Source organism: Miniopterus schreibersii, assembly GCF_964146895.1.
Source record: "Miniopterus schreibersii genome assembly, chromosome: 1".
Lineage (NCBI taxonomy): Eukaryota > Metazoa > Chordata > Mammalia > Chiroptera > Miniopteridae > Miniopterus > Miniopterus schreibersii.
This window is the reverse complement of record NC_138101.1, coordinates 149,470,542-149,485,580: the sequence shown is the minus strand read 5'-3', so window position 1 is coordinate 149,485,580 and position 15,039 is coordinate 149,470,542. Positions and strand designations below refer to the sequence as shown.

The 15,039-nt window shown below is 40.7% G+C and overlaps 1 protein-coding gene across 8 annotated transcripts in view; it reads right to left on the bottom strand.

Annotated features, from left to right (window-relative positions):
* Nucleotides 1-15,039, bottom strand: part of GALK2 (galactokinase 2) — a 123,529-nt gene that overhangs the window by 27,608 nt on the left and 80,882 nt on the right. For all 8 annotated transcript variants that reach the window (XM_081139036.1, XM_081139040.1, XM_081139035.1 and 5 more), the window contains one exon: nt 8,813-9,023. In XM_081139036.1, the coding sequence (XP_080995162.1) occupies nt 8,813-9,023 (211 nt within the window). The remainder of the gene's footprint in view (nt 1-8,812; nt 9,024-15,039) is intronic.

Here is a 15,039-nt window from a genome sequence, read left to right as displayed (position 1 = left end):
GGTTTTAGCTGTTTTTGCATAACCCCGTAACTTCATGCCACTGGCCAATTTCTCTCAAACAGAAAGCTCCACTGGGCTAAACCAGGAGTTGGTTTTCAAGAACAGCAAGCGAGAGGTAGATGGGGAAAACCACTTCAGAATCCACTCCTAAGTCCTCTGGTTTCCTACGCAGCAAAGTTAGAATAAGTCCCTGCTCTGAGGCGTAGACCCTTTGGAGTATTTAAGCAGTAGAATGGAAAAACACGATACAATCCTCATTGAAGTTGGAGTGTGGTTTCAAATTTATTTTTCTAGTAATAATATTTTTCATGTATGTGAAGTTTCTGAAATGGTCAGACCCACAAAAAATAAACTGCTGTTTTCAGCCACATTAATATCCCATTCCCATGCTGCAAAGACTAAATTAAATTAGCATTTTACATTTAAGAGGGGGGAAAAATCTTAACTACCTGCTTTTAAAAGCAAAACCACTGATGAAAAATATATACGTGCACTTTCAACACAAACCACATTAGTCCATGGAAAACTACATTCCAAGAGGCATTTGTGAATATTCTCAAATCCACAGCCTAATGCCATCTTTTCCATGGAGAGTAATAGCACCCCACGTGGTTAAAGCTTCCCTTTCTCAGATTTCCAGGAGCAGCAAGAGCCAGCACTGCCTGTGTCGTAATAAATTCTACTCCTCTGACCTTGAAACCTTTGCCTCACTCTGCTGTAGTCACTCTCACCTGCCTTTACACTCTGGCAATATACTAAGTTCCTGTTAACTCCAGGGCCATTCAAACGTCCAGATGGAGCCCATCGCTCCCTTCCTTTTCATTCTATACTCTACCTTTCTAGTTTGAATCCTTACCACCCCATTCTGAACAATTATGCTGCCTTCTAACTAGTCTCCCTCTCACCTCTACCCAGCCTATGCACAGCTGCCATAATAAACCTCCAGATTTACCCTTCTGGCTGTGGCATTCCCAAATACTTGGTTCCATCAAACACTGGCACAGTTTCATTGTCCAGTAAAGGAAGGTCCACACATTCCAGTCCACCAAGACACACCGAGTCTTCTGAAAGTGCTCAATCCTTTCCTACCTCTTGTGCTGTGTTTGTGCCACCCCCGCTGGCTTATACCCTACTCCATCACTGGCTGTCCAAGAACGAAGGCCCAGCATCGGTATCCTGCCCAGACTGGTTCTGCAATCCCCAAATCTCTTTCAATGTCAGCCCAGATGCCACCTCTTCCATGAAGCTATACAAATACAATGGACCGTCATTTTTGTTGTCGTTACTATTGGTATTTGGCAATAACCCACTAAAAGTTGCTAGATCCATGCTCGTTCCTCATTTCTGCTGACTCACATGGAGACAAACTAGAAACAAATTCATGTTGGTAGTAAGAGGTACACAGTTTCTGATTTAGAAGTTCTTACCAGGAAACTCGGTTCCACCTGAAGCTAGGTACTTTGCAAAGGGACAAAGGCACAGGAAGTGAACAACTAATATCAATCAGGAGGAAATGTTTTCCTGGACCATGCTGTAAGATTCTAGAATGATAGTCCATCCCAAATCCTATTAGCTCAAGAAACTTGGAGAGCTCAAGGGTTTGAAGGTACAAGTATGAAGAGACGGTCAAGCTCATAGGTGCGTTCTGGGCCTGACTTAGTCCAAGACAGCCAAGTGTGTTTAAGATTACTGCAGGGGCCAGCTCCTCCTAAAAATGTACCTTCAGAATTCATTTCATTTTAGCTCTTTTAAAACTCTCACACAAGTGGATAAAAATTCCAGAATTCTGCTTTTGGGGCTCCAGAATGGCCTCAGGATGCAGAAACAAGGCTACCATTATTAGCCTTGTGGGATAAGAGGGAGAATCTGAGCTCCAGCCTTCCTATCAATGGCTCAGGTACCAACCAGTACACAGCAGACATCACACTGGTCCTGGGTTGTTCTTACAGAAGTTGAGTTTTAAGATGCCATGTCTTTAAAATCATACTTAATAAGGTATGCTCACATTCATTGTTAGTTCCTTAAATATTTGAAGAGGGAAGGTGAACCAATAAATAGATTTCACCTATTTATTCACCAATAAATATAATGCACACATATGAAAGAGGAAGACGAAAACCCAGGAAGAACGCATCATCCCCAAGCCATCTGGAATTATAGTTCAGTCTACTTTTCCCTAGAAAATAAAGAACCTTTACTCTTGGCATGACTCTGCCCTCTGTAGCAAGACAGCTGAGGAAGTCAACAGGAGCAAGAGACAAAACTGAAGGACTCATTTTCATTTGGCCTTATTAGAAGTCCAGCACACAGATTTTAAGGATTTCTGCTATGCCAATATCTGTAAACTCTAGAGAGGTTGATAATTTCCTTTGGAGTTTCTTCTAGGTTCTTTATGAAAAACTTTTCTTTCAAAATTCTTATACAAAAAAAAAAAAAAATTGAACATGTTGAGATCATAGAATTTAGTGCTTAATATTTCACAAACTATTTTTAAATCAATTTTCTTAATATCTGAGAACACTTAATAGGAAATTGACATTACTGACCAACTCACTCTTTTTATACCTTATAAAGAAACAAACTATTAAACTTAACTGTGATAATCCATGAGAACCACACTTTTATCGAATAAGAAAATTATATGGCACTTCTCACAGTTCTTCTGTAACACAACAGCTCATGTATATTCTGACCAACTTGAGTTTGCTCCTTAAATTAAACAAGCTACTGAGTGCAAAGAGGTTTTACATCATCTTCTAGGGCCAAAGCACCAGAATGGGAAATAGCCTAAAGGAAACTCTTTAATCAAAAAGTAACCCATCTTCATTACCTTTCTTTATTTTTAAGGAAATAATCAGAGCCAAGCAAAGTCAAAATTGGATGATTATCTCCCTTTCTTGGTGCAGGATTGCTAAGGCCAGTTTATTAATACACTGAGAAAAAAAATAATGGCAGAAAGAGCATTGGATTAAATCAGAAGACTGGGATTTGGGATCTGACTCTAGCACTAGTACCTCTGTAGTCTTGTAACTACATGTAACTCTCTAACCTCAGTTTTCTCGTCTGTGAAATGAGGATAACCATGTGTTCCAGGGTTGTTGTGAGGTTAAAATCAGGTGATATGAGTGAAGAGCAATATGTAAACCATAAAGTAAATAAGTTTTTTGTGGGGTTTCTTTCTGGGGCAAGTGGGGGGACTTACTCTAGATGTCCCCTTCCTAAAGACAGTCTATTTCAGTGCCCTGTACTTGCTCTAAAGCCACGATTATCACTCATGAATTTAGAGATCACAGAATCCAAATAGATTAGTCAGCCACTGGCCAGCATTTCGTGAACATATAGTCACAGGCAAAATTGGTAATCCAAGCAATGAGATTTGCCTCCAGCTCAACCCAATGGGTCTAAGCAGCAGGGCCACCCCAATTTGGAGCACAAGCTGGGCTTCCCAAAATGAATGCTCCCAATAAATTCCCCCTTTCTTAAACTGGCACCCAAAGTACCTGACCTATTTTCTACCTCAGTTTCCATTTAGTTCCCCAATGGGCTCCTTTGTTTCCTCCAGTGTGTGTTCATATCTTCTGTGCTGGATACACATGCCCATCTCTCCTGGCTCTGACCACAGCTTCATCTTTTCCTCTTGGGTCTCACCCCTTCCAAACCAGCCTGGCCCCTGAGCCTCTACAATCCCAGACATTGTACCATACCCTAAGGTAATTCCTACCTGTGGGGAAAGCCTGACACGGAATTCTTAAATTATCCCTCGCCAGTTCCTAGTGGTGGATTGTAGCCATTCTAAACAACATCTAAAGGATTTGAGGATTTTGCTTTGTGTGTGTGTGTGTGTGTGTGCGCGCGCGCTTAATTTCAGTGGCTTCTGAGCATTTCTAAATCTAATTATTAGAAATTTGGAAAGAGAAAATAATAATTGCACATGAGCCTTTTGAGGTCTGGATGGTTTAGCAGGAGCTGCATGCCACAGTTTGATTATAAACATCTCTCCCTACACTGTCACCTCAAGGTCAACATCTCCCAACTCACACTCATATCCAGGTAAAGAAGGAAAGCAATTTGGGCATTAAGGGAACATCAAATTCCACATATCTTTGAGAAAGGCATGGATTTCCATGATCAGAATAATAGTTCATGTCAAAACTAAGCATGTTGCCCGGCCGGGAGTGGCTCAGCGTTGAACATCGACCTAGGGTCCAGGAGACATGCCCGGGTTGAGAGCTAGGCAGCCAATCAATGATTCTCTCATCATTGATGTTTCTATCTCTCTCTCTCTCCCCATTCCTTTCCTCTCTCTGAAATCAATAAAGATATGTTTAAAAAAAACAGCAACAAAAAACTAAGCATGTTAAAGTGTAGGCCCCTGGAATAAAGGGGTGCCAGTCCCCAGAAGTCCTCTTCTGGGGGCATATGTCATCTTTGAATCTATTCATACTATCTAAGTACAGTGCCACATTCAATAAGAATCACATCCTCCAGAGCATTTTAGAGAAACATTTCCTTAAGGTCTTAGACCAACCAGAGCACAAACTCTGAAGGAACAAGGCAAAAATATAAAAGGATTTTAATCCCTAAAGTTAAAACTGAGTGCCAAGAGAATTCAGCTGGAAATTTGGCTGAGGTTAGATGGCTGAATGCAGAGAGTAAATCAAGTGACATTAATGTAGGATAATCTAGAATCCCACACACTAATTTATGTTCATTGATTTTTAAAAATTTATTCACTCCAAAAGCAAAAGGAAAAACTTTTAAGAAATACAAAATGGATTCATTCATTCAAGATAGATTTATTGAATGCAAGCAAAACAAAAGTACTTTATAGAAAGTGATGCAAGTGAGCCAGAAGGGAAGTTGTTCTAGAGAAAGGGAGGACTGAGCATGCATCATTTGTTACAAAAACAATGTAATCATTATTCTTGGGGGGGGCGGGGTTAAAGATATACATAAAGAACAATGCATGTACTATGATTAGCAAATTATCCTTTTTGTTTCCAAGGTTTTCTGGGCGATTAACTTATTCAAACACACACTAAAAGGGGGGAAGGGAGTAGAGACAGGCAGATACAGAGGAAAGAAACATGGATAGAAAGAGAAGAGGCTATGGATTAAGAATACAGAAAATATAAAAATTATATTGAGCATTAAAGGTATATTTCAGAAAAGAGGAAAGGTCTAGTCAGAAAAAGACAATAATATTTAAGATTAAAGGCTCAGAGACAAGACCAGGATGCAATTAGTAAATGGAATCATTCTGCTAAGACAACACAGTCCATGTGGGCATGCATGGGCTCAAAAGGGTGTCAGGGTAGAACAGAGTTAAGACCAAATAAGAAAAAATCTTAACACCCATTTAAGGAGTTTAGGCAATGAGGTAATGGGGAGCCTTTAAAGGTTTTTGAACTAAGAAGTGACACCATGAAAAGAGTGCTTTAAGAAGATCATTTGAGCCCGACTGACATGGCTCAGGGGTTGAGCATTGACCTATGACCTAGAAGATAGTGGTTCGATTCCTGGTCAGGACACATGCCACAGTTATGGGATCAATCCCCAGTAGTAGGCGTGCAGGAGGCAGCTGATCAGTGACTCTCTTATCATTGATGTTTCTATCTCTCTCTCTCCCTGTCCCCTCCTCTCTCTGAAATCAATGAAGATATTTAAAAAGAAAAGTTAAAAAAAAAAAAAAAAGATCATTTGACAGTGAATATCCTCAATGTCCATTAAGGCTTATTTGCTACTTTAAAAAAAAAAAAAAAAAAGTTTTTATTGCTTTCAGCCAGAGGAAAGGAGAGGGAGAGAGAGAAACATCAATGATGAGAGTCATTGATCGGCTGCCTCCTGCACACCTACTACTGGGGATCAGGCCTGAAACCTGGGCATGTGTCCTGACTGGGAATTGAACTGTGACCTCCTGGTTCATGGGTCAATGCTCAACTACTGAGCCACACCAGCTGGGCAAGGCTTCTTTGCTTCTTCACCAAAAACTCCCAAATCTAATTATATAGTTTGGGTTTTTACATGCTCTGCATCTTTATTTAGATGCCTTGCCATGTCATCAACATTCATCACGTTGCCCCCCAAATCATTCCCCATATTATAACTCCCTAACTTTCTCAGCATCCATACCTTGGCCTTCCTTACCTTCTGTTCCTTTTCTTCTTTCCTCTTTCCCTCCCTTCCTTCTTAGACACAGGCAATCTTTAATTCCAACTGAACTCTCCTTTCCAGTCTTGAGACTCTACCTGTTGTAATATCTACCAACAATCCCCTATTTCAGGCTCTTATGTGATGGAGAATAGAACAGTAGTCCTTTAACTGACATCCCTTTAAATAGTATTTTTGGCATCCAACTCATACAGCACACAATATTTCTTAGCCCATTTTCAAATACTCCGCTCCTCATGCCTCTGTGCCTCTACTCAGGCTCTACTCTCGGTCCCCAATGGCCTCTCACCCCTCTCAGGGAAGTCTGTAACTTTAAGATCCAGCTCAAATTTAAGCCACATTTTCCAGGCACTTAGTCATTCTTTCCTCCACACTAAAGACTCTTGACAAATACCTTTATTGCAGTGGGGGTTGTTTACTGTGATTGTTGTGTGACACGCTCCTGCATTAGACACTAGGTCACTATAAGGTAGAGATCATGTCCTACTTATCTTTGTATCGCAGCATCCAGCATAATACCTAGCCCAATGAAGTCAATGTATATATTTGCTGAATTAAAGAAACTGGCCAGTGTCTTAAGTCACAGGATAAAGACTGTTTCCCTGGACACACTCCCTATCCAATGTCCTGTCCAACTTCTTCACTCAATAAACATTTTATTAATGATGTAATACACACAAAGTATTTAACAAGGCCACTGGTGATCTGGGCCCATCTACAAACTCAGCCTGATATATCACTCGCCACCATGTATATTATTTTTAAGAAACACTCAACTAGCTGTAGTTCTCTGGACACATAACCCTTTCTCACTGCTCCCTGCTTCTGTGCCTGCTGTTTTGTCTGCCTGGAAGTGTGTCTAACAACTTGTCTACATTGGAAATTCCTATTTATTCTCTAACTTTGGTCTAAGTGCTATCTCCTTAGCAAAGCCAGCTCTGACTTGTCTTTTCTGGTCTCCCCAGACCCAAGTACATGTCCATCACAGCAATCATTACTCTGTGCTGGATTCGCTTTTTCTTTATCAGTTTCTATCACTACTTTGTAAACTCCTCAGAGGATGGATCCCTGTTGTGTTTATCTCTGTGTTCCCAACGCTCAGCCTCAGGGCCTAGAAGAGGTAGAGGAGGAGAGGGAAGGAGAAATAACAAAAGCAGCTGGCATTTATGAGCACCTCCATTACCAAGCATTGTTCTTAGCACACCGCACAGGTTAGTCCTTTAAGGGAGGTATTCCCATTACACCTATTTCATGTAAAACTAAGATAATAGTCACCAATCTAGTGAGTAAAGAAGCCCAAGATCCTAATCCAGGTCCACTGCCTTTCTGGTGTGGAGATCCGCAAATGTTTTCTTCAAAGGGTAAGGTAGTAAATGTTTTAAGTTTTGTGGACTATTCTCTGTCTCTGTCACAACTACTCAACTATGCTGTTGCAGTGCCGAAGCAGCCATGGCCAATTACGGCTGTATTCCAGCAAAAGTTTATTTTACAAAAACAGGTGGCAAGTCTGATTAAGCCTGTGGGCCAGTTTGCTCATCCCTGTTCTAGAGACACAGTTCATCAAATTAAATTGGATCTAATAGTGTTGGAAACCAAACCTTCCCCCTGACCTCAAAAGATTCCCTTATCTTATCCTAAAGCTGTCAGTAGTTGCAGCCTTTAAGACATCATTTGGCAGGCAAATCTACTGTAGGCACTCACTAACCAATTGTAGAACTGAAATGAATGGGATAGAAATTAGGGAGGCTGATCTTTGTGCTAAGCTCCCACCCTCCCAACTCTTCCTCAATAAACTACTGGAGCCCTGGTGTGTGTGGCTTCGTTGGTTGGAGCTTTGTCCCATACACCAGAAGATGTGAGGGAGGCAACCAATTGATGTTTCTCACATTGATGTCCGTGCCCCTGCCCCTGCTCTCCCTCCCCCCTCCTCCCTGCCTCCCTCCCTCCTTCCCTCCCTTTCTCTCTCTGAGACCAATTTAAAAAAAAACAACTATTGGATCTTAGCTAAATGTCTCTGTCCCCAGCAATGACTTCCCACAAATAAACAACCGTTACTTCTAAGATGGAAAGATACTCCACGGCTCCATCCTGTACCTCCAACTTTACCTGGCCCCTTCTTCTCAGTATCTGAGGTTATCAGTATAAAAACAACATTACTTGAAAGCAGCAGGCATATAGAAGAAGCTTCCACACTAAAGTGGGCCACAAATTTTGACCTAAGCAGTGAAGACTTCCTGGTGTTCCAGAGTGTTGCTCCACAGCAGTTATGAGCACTGCTCAGATCGAGACCTTTTTATATAAGTAGTATAGTAATCAGAAAAATGGCTAGGGATAAAAAAGATGACAAAAGAACAAAAAGGAAGCTTATGGAATTATGAACTTCTTGAGGACAGGAACCACATATCATTTACCTTTGCCTTACCAGCATACCTGGCATATAGCGGACCAGTAAATGTTTGTGGATGAATGAAAAAATGAATTTAATGAAGCCAAGAATCTAGATAATTAAGTTTGCCAAAATACACCCATTCTCCAAATTCCCTCAAGCATTCTTCAAAACCAGCAAGATCCTTTCGGAAGTTGTGAACTGCAGCTCTGACAGGGGGACAACCCATGTCCTTACTTTCTCCAGCACACTCACCATCTTGAGTGTTTGGACTCAGGATCTGGGTCCGAAGCTCCTGCAGGCTGATTCCCAGACACCTGCAGACCTCTTCGGGGCTGTAGGGTTCAGGGTGAAGAGCATCCTCTGTGATCAACAGCATTTCTTCCAGACTGACCCCCAGGTTGGCCTGCACCTCCTCCAGCCGCAGCACTTTATCCCATTGCAAGCTTTTGTACTTAGCCAGGAGCTGAAGTTGAAACCAAGATAATGGTCAGCTTTCGTTGCAGAAATTAATATGTACTCTATTAGCCAGATTCAACTTTAAGCTGCTTTTGTTTTGTTTTGCTTTTTCCATTCAACATATCCACATTTCCCACCATTGCTTGAAAATGCACCCTGGGCTCAGATGTTTGGAATTAAACATGCTTGTGTGACACTCACAGGCTAGTTAAGTATTTTTCTTAAAAAAATAAAAATAAAAACTAATCCTCCACTGCTTTTTTGCCTGCCACCACTTTCCCTCGGGGCTATTTCTCTGAATAACTTTGTTCTTCTACTCCTGTTTGGTTCATCCCAAATATACCGCTCTCCATAAAGCCTACAGGAAAACTAGTCAAACCTCACGTGACGCGGGTCCTGAGGTGGACACCCTATGCCCAATTTCATTAGAGTGCTTCCTGTTTACTACACGCCCCTTTGAAATGGCTAATGAATTTAAGTATCTGGGCGTTTGGAATAAAGTCCCAGATTTTAAATGAAAACCTCATTGGTGACCTTATGAAAAACCATTTCATTAGGTTGCTGGTAGTAGTAGAGCCGCATGCTTCTCCACCCTCAAGAAAAGAGTCTGGCTTCCAATTACGTCCTAAGGCACCCCCTCAGTCTGTCGGAGGGGGTTAGGTCCAAACCAAAGCTTTGTAGCCAGTTCTACTCACCAGAACCCCAATCCAGAATAGATTCCCCTCATTCTCCCAAACCACTGGCTGAGCCCTTCTGAGCAGGTAGGTGACAATCAAAACAGTGAAGATCGCTCTCATCCGGAGCCTGTAAAACCCAGTCCCCGGGTGTGAGGGCGGCAGGTGCAGACAGCACAAACAGCAAAAAGAAGCCCGTCTTCAAGGAAATGTGCATCTGATTTACTCTTCCATTATGCTGATGATTTGATTTTCTTTCTTTTCAGCAGGAAGCAGGCTTTACCAAAAGACCATTATGCTCCGCTTAGAGGCGCTCACTTCTGAAGAACGTTAGTAACAGAAGTTCTTATATTGTTCATTCTCTTTGTAAACCTCTGGCTCATACATTTGAAAGGAGTTAATGACTTTAGGCAGAACTAGGAAAAGAGGCAATAGAATTATGTTTTTCTGTTCAATTATTTCACAGGACCTGGTGCCATTTTTAAAGCAAAGACACAAACTAAAACCTTTTTTTTTTTTTTTACCTTGTTTGCTTAGCACGTTTTGTTAATGTTTATTAGCAGTGTTGGATTTGATACCTCTGCAGATTGACCCACTCATTTATTTAAATCATTCACTCATGGTCTATATTCCAAAAAGGAAATTTCAGAAAACTGATAAAGACATACATAATGCGAAAGAAAAACATACAATGTATTTATTTCATACAGAGAAATAAGAGTAAGTGATTGTCCAAAGAAACAGCTGGAAATTGAACCCAGGTCCTATAACTGTTTCTTGCTTCCACAAGGCCACATTCTCAATGAGGTCTGGCTGATATCTACCTATACGTCATGCTACTCATGTGAGTTTAAATCACCACTCAAGTCTTAGAAATGATTTCTGAAGAATAAACTAAGATTGGTGTTAGAAGTAAATATCCAGTGATTTAAAAACACTTTGATAAATGGGTTCCTTCAAATAAGACGACGAAGATGCAGAGACGATGAAGGAGGAGGGGGAGGAAAAACATCAGAGTGGCCCCCGAGTATGAGAGTGGGTTCTTCCTAAGAACCTGTCAGTCAACAATGATCTCCAAGTTCCCATCTCTGGCCTCCCCCTTGAACAAGTCACACTGCCTCAGGCACTACATCCCAGGAAATTAGCCCAAGGATATGTAAGGAGAAAGTCTGCAAGGGATGCCTGGTGCCTACAAGGCTGTTGTCGGAGGCAGCCTTCCTGTGTGCCCTTCTCCCAAAGACAGAGGCACTAACACACAGAGGTTCACATCCACTCCAACAGCTTGCTGTTGGGTTCACTCAGCCCTCAGCTGGAGGGTCCACACAGCCAATTTGGTGTGTACTTCAGTTAGGAATGAAACCTACCACAAGCCCTCCACGACAGCTGCACAGCCCTGAGCCACGAAGTACGTGCACTACATTGTGGGAGCAAAACAGAAAAGCCGCTTAAGCCCTTTGAAATCTGGCTCGGGAAACAGAAAGACGACTTGCAAATGAGGGAAATGGGTGGGTAAGATCACTGTTGCTCAAAGACAGAACTTTGTGAGGGAATTTGCCACTTACGGCCCTGGTGACTGGCCTACTTCAGAGCATTTACAAAGCAGGTCTATGAGTCAGGGCTATGGGTCATTTTGTCACAAGTTCCTTACTCAGCAGCAGGGTGGGAAAATAAGAAAAAGCAGTTGTCAACATTCACCATTTTCTTTTCACCACTGCAAAAATTAAGTGTTCGTATCAGATACCACTTCCAGGAGGTTCCTGAGCCTGTTCTGTACTGTGGACAAGAAAGCAGGTAATGAGTGCTTTGTCCAGTCATGGAAAGAGGCAGATAAATAGTACTAGGCCCTATCTTAAATTGGTTTCTCTTGGAAGAAGACACTGAGACAAGAATTTGGGGGGTCAGTGAAACCAAGAAGCACTGGTAGAGGAGTGGAAAGTAAGACAGGAAGAGAAGCCAAAATGAGGTACACTGACACAGCCAGGTGAGGCAAGACGTACTGGGCCCTCCAGGACCTGTATGTATAAACCTCAGATGTTTACCCCTGGGAAAGAAAGCTGGGATATTTACCCACTAACTCTCATCAATCATTGATTGAGAGCTGCTTCCAAAGGGAAATAGCTCACTAGTACTACCAGGTTGTCCCAGGTGCAAATTATGCACTCTCCTGCAATTAGAAGAAAAAGCCCTAAGTGGGACTTCCAGGAAGAGAGTTCAACAGGAGAGTGATAAGATATGGGCCTTAATTCAGGAGCCTGTCTGTCAAATCCACCCCTCTCTGACTTTCTCATTGCATTTAGCAGTATTAACAAATCAATGGGAAAAGTACCAAATCGGCTCCTCGCCAGATCAGCAAAAGATAAAATTTCTAATCTCCTTCTGAGTTACCTCTAAAAACAATTCATTGAACAAGTTGTTTTCCATACAACAAAAGTAGCTGTGTTGTTGTTTCAAGTTTTACAATTCACACATGCTTTTTTTAAAACTGCAAAAAACAGAGTTCAAAGTACAAAAAAAATACCCTAAAATACATCATCTGTAACCACCCAATGAGATAACCACAAACTGCCAATTTTGATAACCATCCTATTATACATTTCTTTATGCATACTTTATGCATACCTACATAGAGTTTGAAATAAATGGAATCATACTTAGCTATTTTTATTGTGCATATGTGTGTGTTTTTCCATCTTCCCATCACCTCCTTCCAGCTACATAAAGCCAGCCTCCAGTGACGTCCATGTCCATGATCCACTCATAAACATCATTCACCACATTGAGCTTCCCCAATGTTAATCACCCCACTGCCAATGTTCTCTGTATTAGTTTGCAGGCAACAGAGTCTATCTGAAGAAATCTACACAACTGTGCATAATGGATCTCCTCACTGCACCCTCAGCAGAGCCCACCTGTAGCATCCCCACGCATCATGCTCTGGATTTTATTCACGTCTAACTTATAAGGGGCACAATGGAAAGAGGAGAGACAAAGAAAGACCAGGACTTCTGTACTTACTTAAAACAAGTTACAACATACCTTGGCAGAAAATTCTCAGGTAAAGTGGGACACTTAATGGCTACTTTATAAGATTAAATAAGATAATAAAAACAGAAAAACTTTAAGATGGCAGAGGAGTAGGTGGATCTTGCGTGCACATCCTACCTGAACCAAACTGGAAATAAAATTAAATTGGGGAATAATCACCTTGAATTACCAACTGAAGATTATCTGAAGAGGAGACTTCTAACCAAGGACTGGCAGAGGAGGCCACCTCGAGACTGGTAGGAACAGTGGAGACATGAGGGGGGCCGGACCCTGTTCCCATGAGAGGCAGGCCAAGGTTATTACCAAATCAACATTGCAAGAAATGTTAAAGGGACTGCTATAAGAAGAAGAAATAGAGAGAGAGAGGAACATAGGCATAAAGAATTAAAATGGCAATAAATAAGTACCTATCAATAATAACCTTAGATGTAAATGGATTAAATGCTCCAATCAAAAGACATAGTGTAGCTGAATAGATAAGAAAACATGACCCATAAATATGCTGTCTACAAGAGACCCACCTCAGAACAAAAGATTCACACAGGCTGAAAGTGAAGGGATGGAAAAAATATTCTACGTAAATAGAAACAAAAAAAAGTTTGGGTAGCAATACTTGTATCTGACAAAAATAGACTTCAAAACAAAAGCCACAATAAGAGACAAAGAGGGACACTACATGATACTAAAGCAATTGATCCAATAAGAAAATATAACCCTGCTTTCACCACTCTTATTCAACATTGTACTGAAAAAACTAGCCATAGTGATCAGACAAGAAGAAGTAAAAGGCATCTGAATTGGAAAGGAGGAAGTAAAACTGTCATTGTTCCCAGAAGACATGATATTGTACACAGAAAACCCTAAAGACTCCACCAAAAAAACTACTAGATTTCATAAATGAATTTAGTAAAGTAGCAGGATATAAAATTAATATCAGAAATTGGTTCATTTTTATATACCAAAAGTGAACTCTCAGAAAGAGAAACTAAGAAAACAATCCCATTTACCATTGCAAGAAAAAAAAAGGTACCTAGGAATAAACTTAACCAAGGAGGTAAAGGACCTGTCCTAGGAAAACTATAGGACATTGAAGAAAGAAATAGACGAAGATACAAACAAGTGGAAGCATATATCATGTGAATGAGTTAGAAAAATTAACATCATTAAAATGTCCATACTACCCAAAGCAATCTATAGATTCAACGCAATTCCTATTAAAATACCAATGGCATATTTCACAGATCTAGAACAAATATTCCAAAAATTTATATGGAACCAAAAAAAGATCCCAAATAGCCTCAGCAATCTTGAGAAAGAAGAACAACGTTTGAGGGATCATAATATCAGATACCAAACTATACTACAAAGACACTGTAATCAAAACAGCCTGCTACTTGTACAAGAACAGGCATATATATCAATGGATCAGAACAGAGAGGCCAGAAATCAACCTACACCTTTATGGTCAATTAATATTTGACAAAGGAGGCAAGAGCATACAATGGAGTAAAGACAGTCTCCTCAATAAATGGTGTTGGGAAAATTGGACAGGTACATGCAAAAAATGAAAACTGGGCCACCAACTTACACCATACACAAGAATAAACTCAAAATGGATAAAAAACTTAAATGTAAGCTGTGAAACTATAAAAATCCTAGAAGAAAACATAGGCAGTAAAATCTCAGACATTTCATGTAGCAACAGTTTTGCCAATACATCTCCTAGGGCAAGGGAAACAAAGGAAAAAGTAAACAAATGGGACTACATCAAAATAAAAAGCTCCTGCACAGTAAAAGATACCATCAACAAAATGAAAAGGGAACCCACTGTCTGGGAGAACATATTCACCAATGATACATCTATCTGGTAAGGGATTAATTTCCAAAATATATTAAGAACTTATACAACTCAACACTAGGAAGACAATTAGTCCAATTTAAAAATGGGCAAAGGACCTGAATAGACACTTCTCCAAAGAGCATGTACAAATGGCAAATAGGTATATGAAAAAATGCTCAATGTCACTAATCAGAGAGATGCAAATTAAAACTATAAGGTATCACCTCACACCGGTCAGTATGGCTACCATCAAAAAATCAACAAACAATTGCTGGCAAGGATGTGGAGAAAAAGGGAACCCTAGTGCACTGTTGGTGGGAATGCAGACTGGTGCAGCCACTGTGGAAAACATTATGGAGGTACTTCAAAAAATTAAAAATGGAACTGTTATTTGACCCCGTGATCCTACTTCTCAGAATATATCCTAAGAATCCCAAAACACCAATCAGAAAGAATATAGGCAC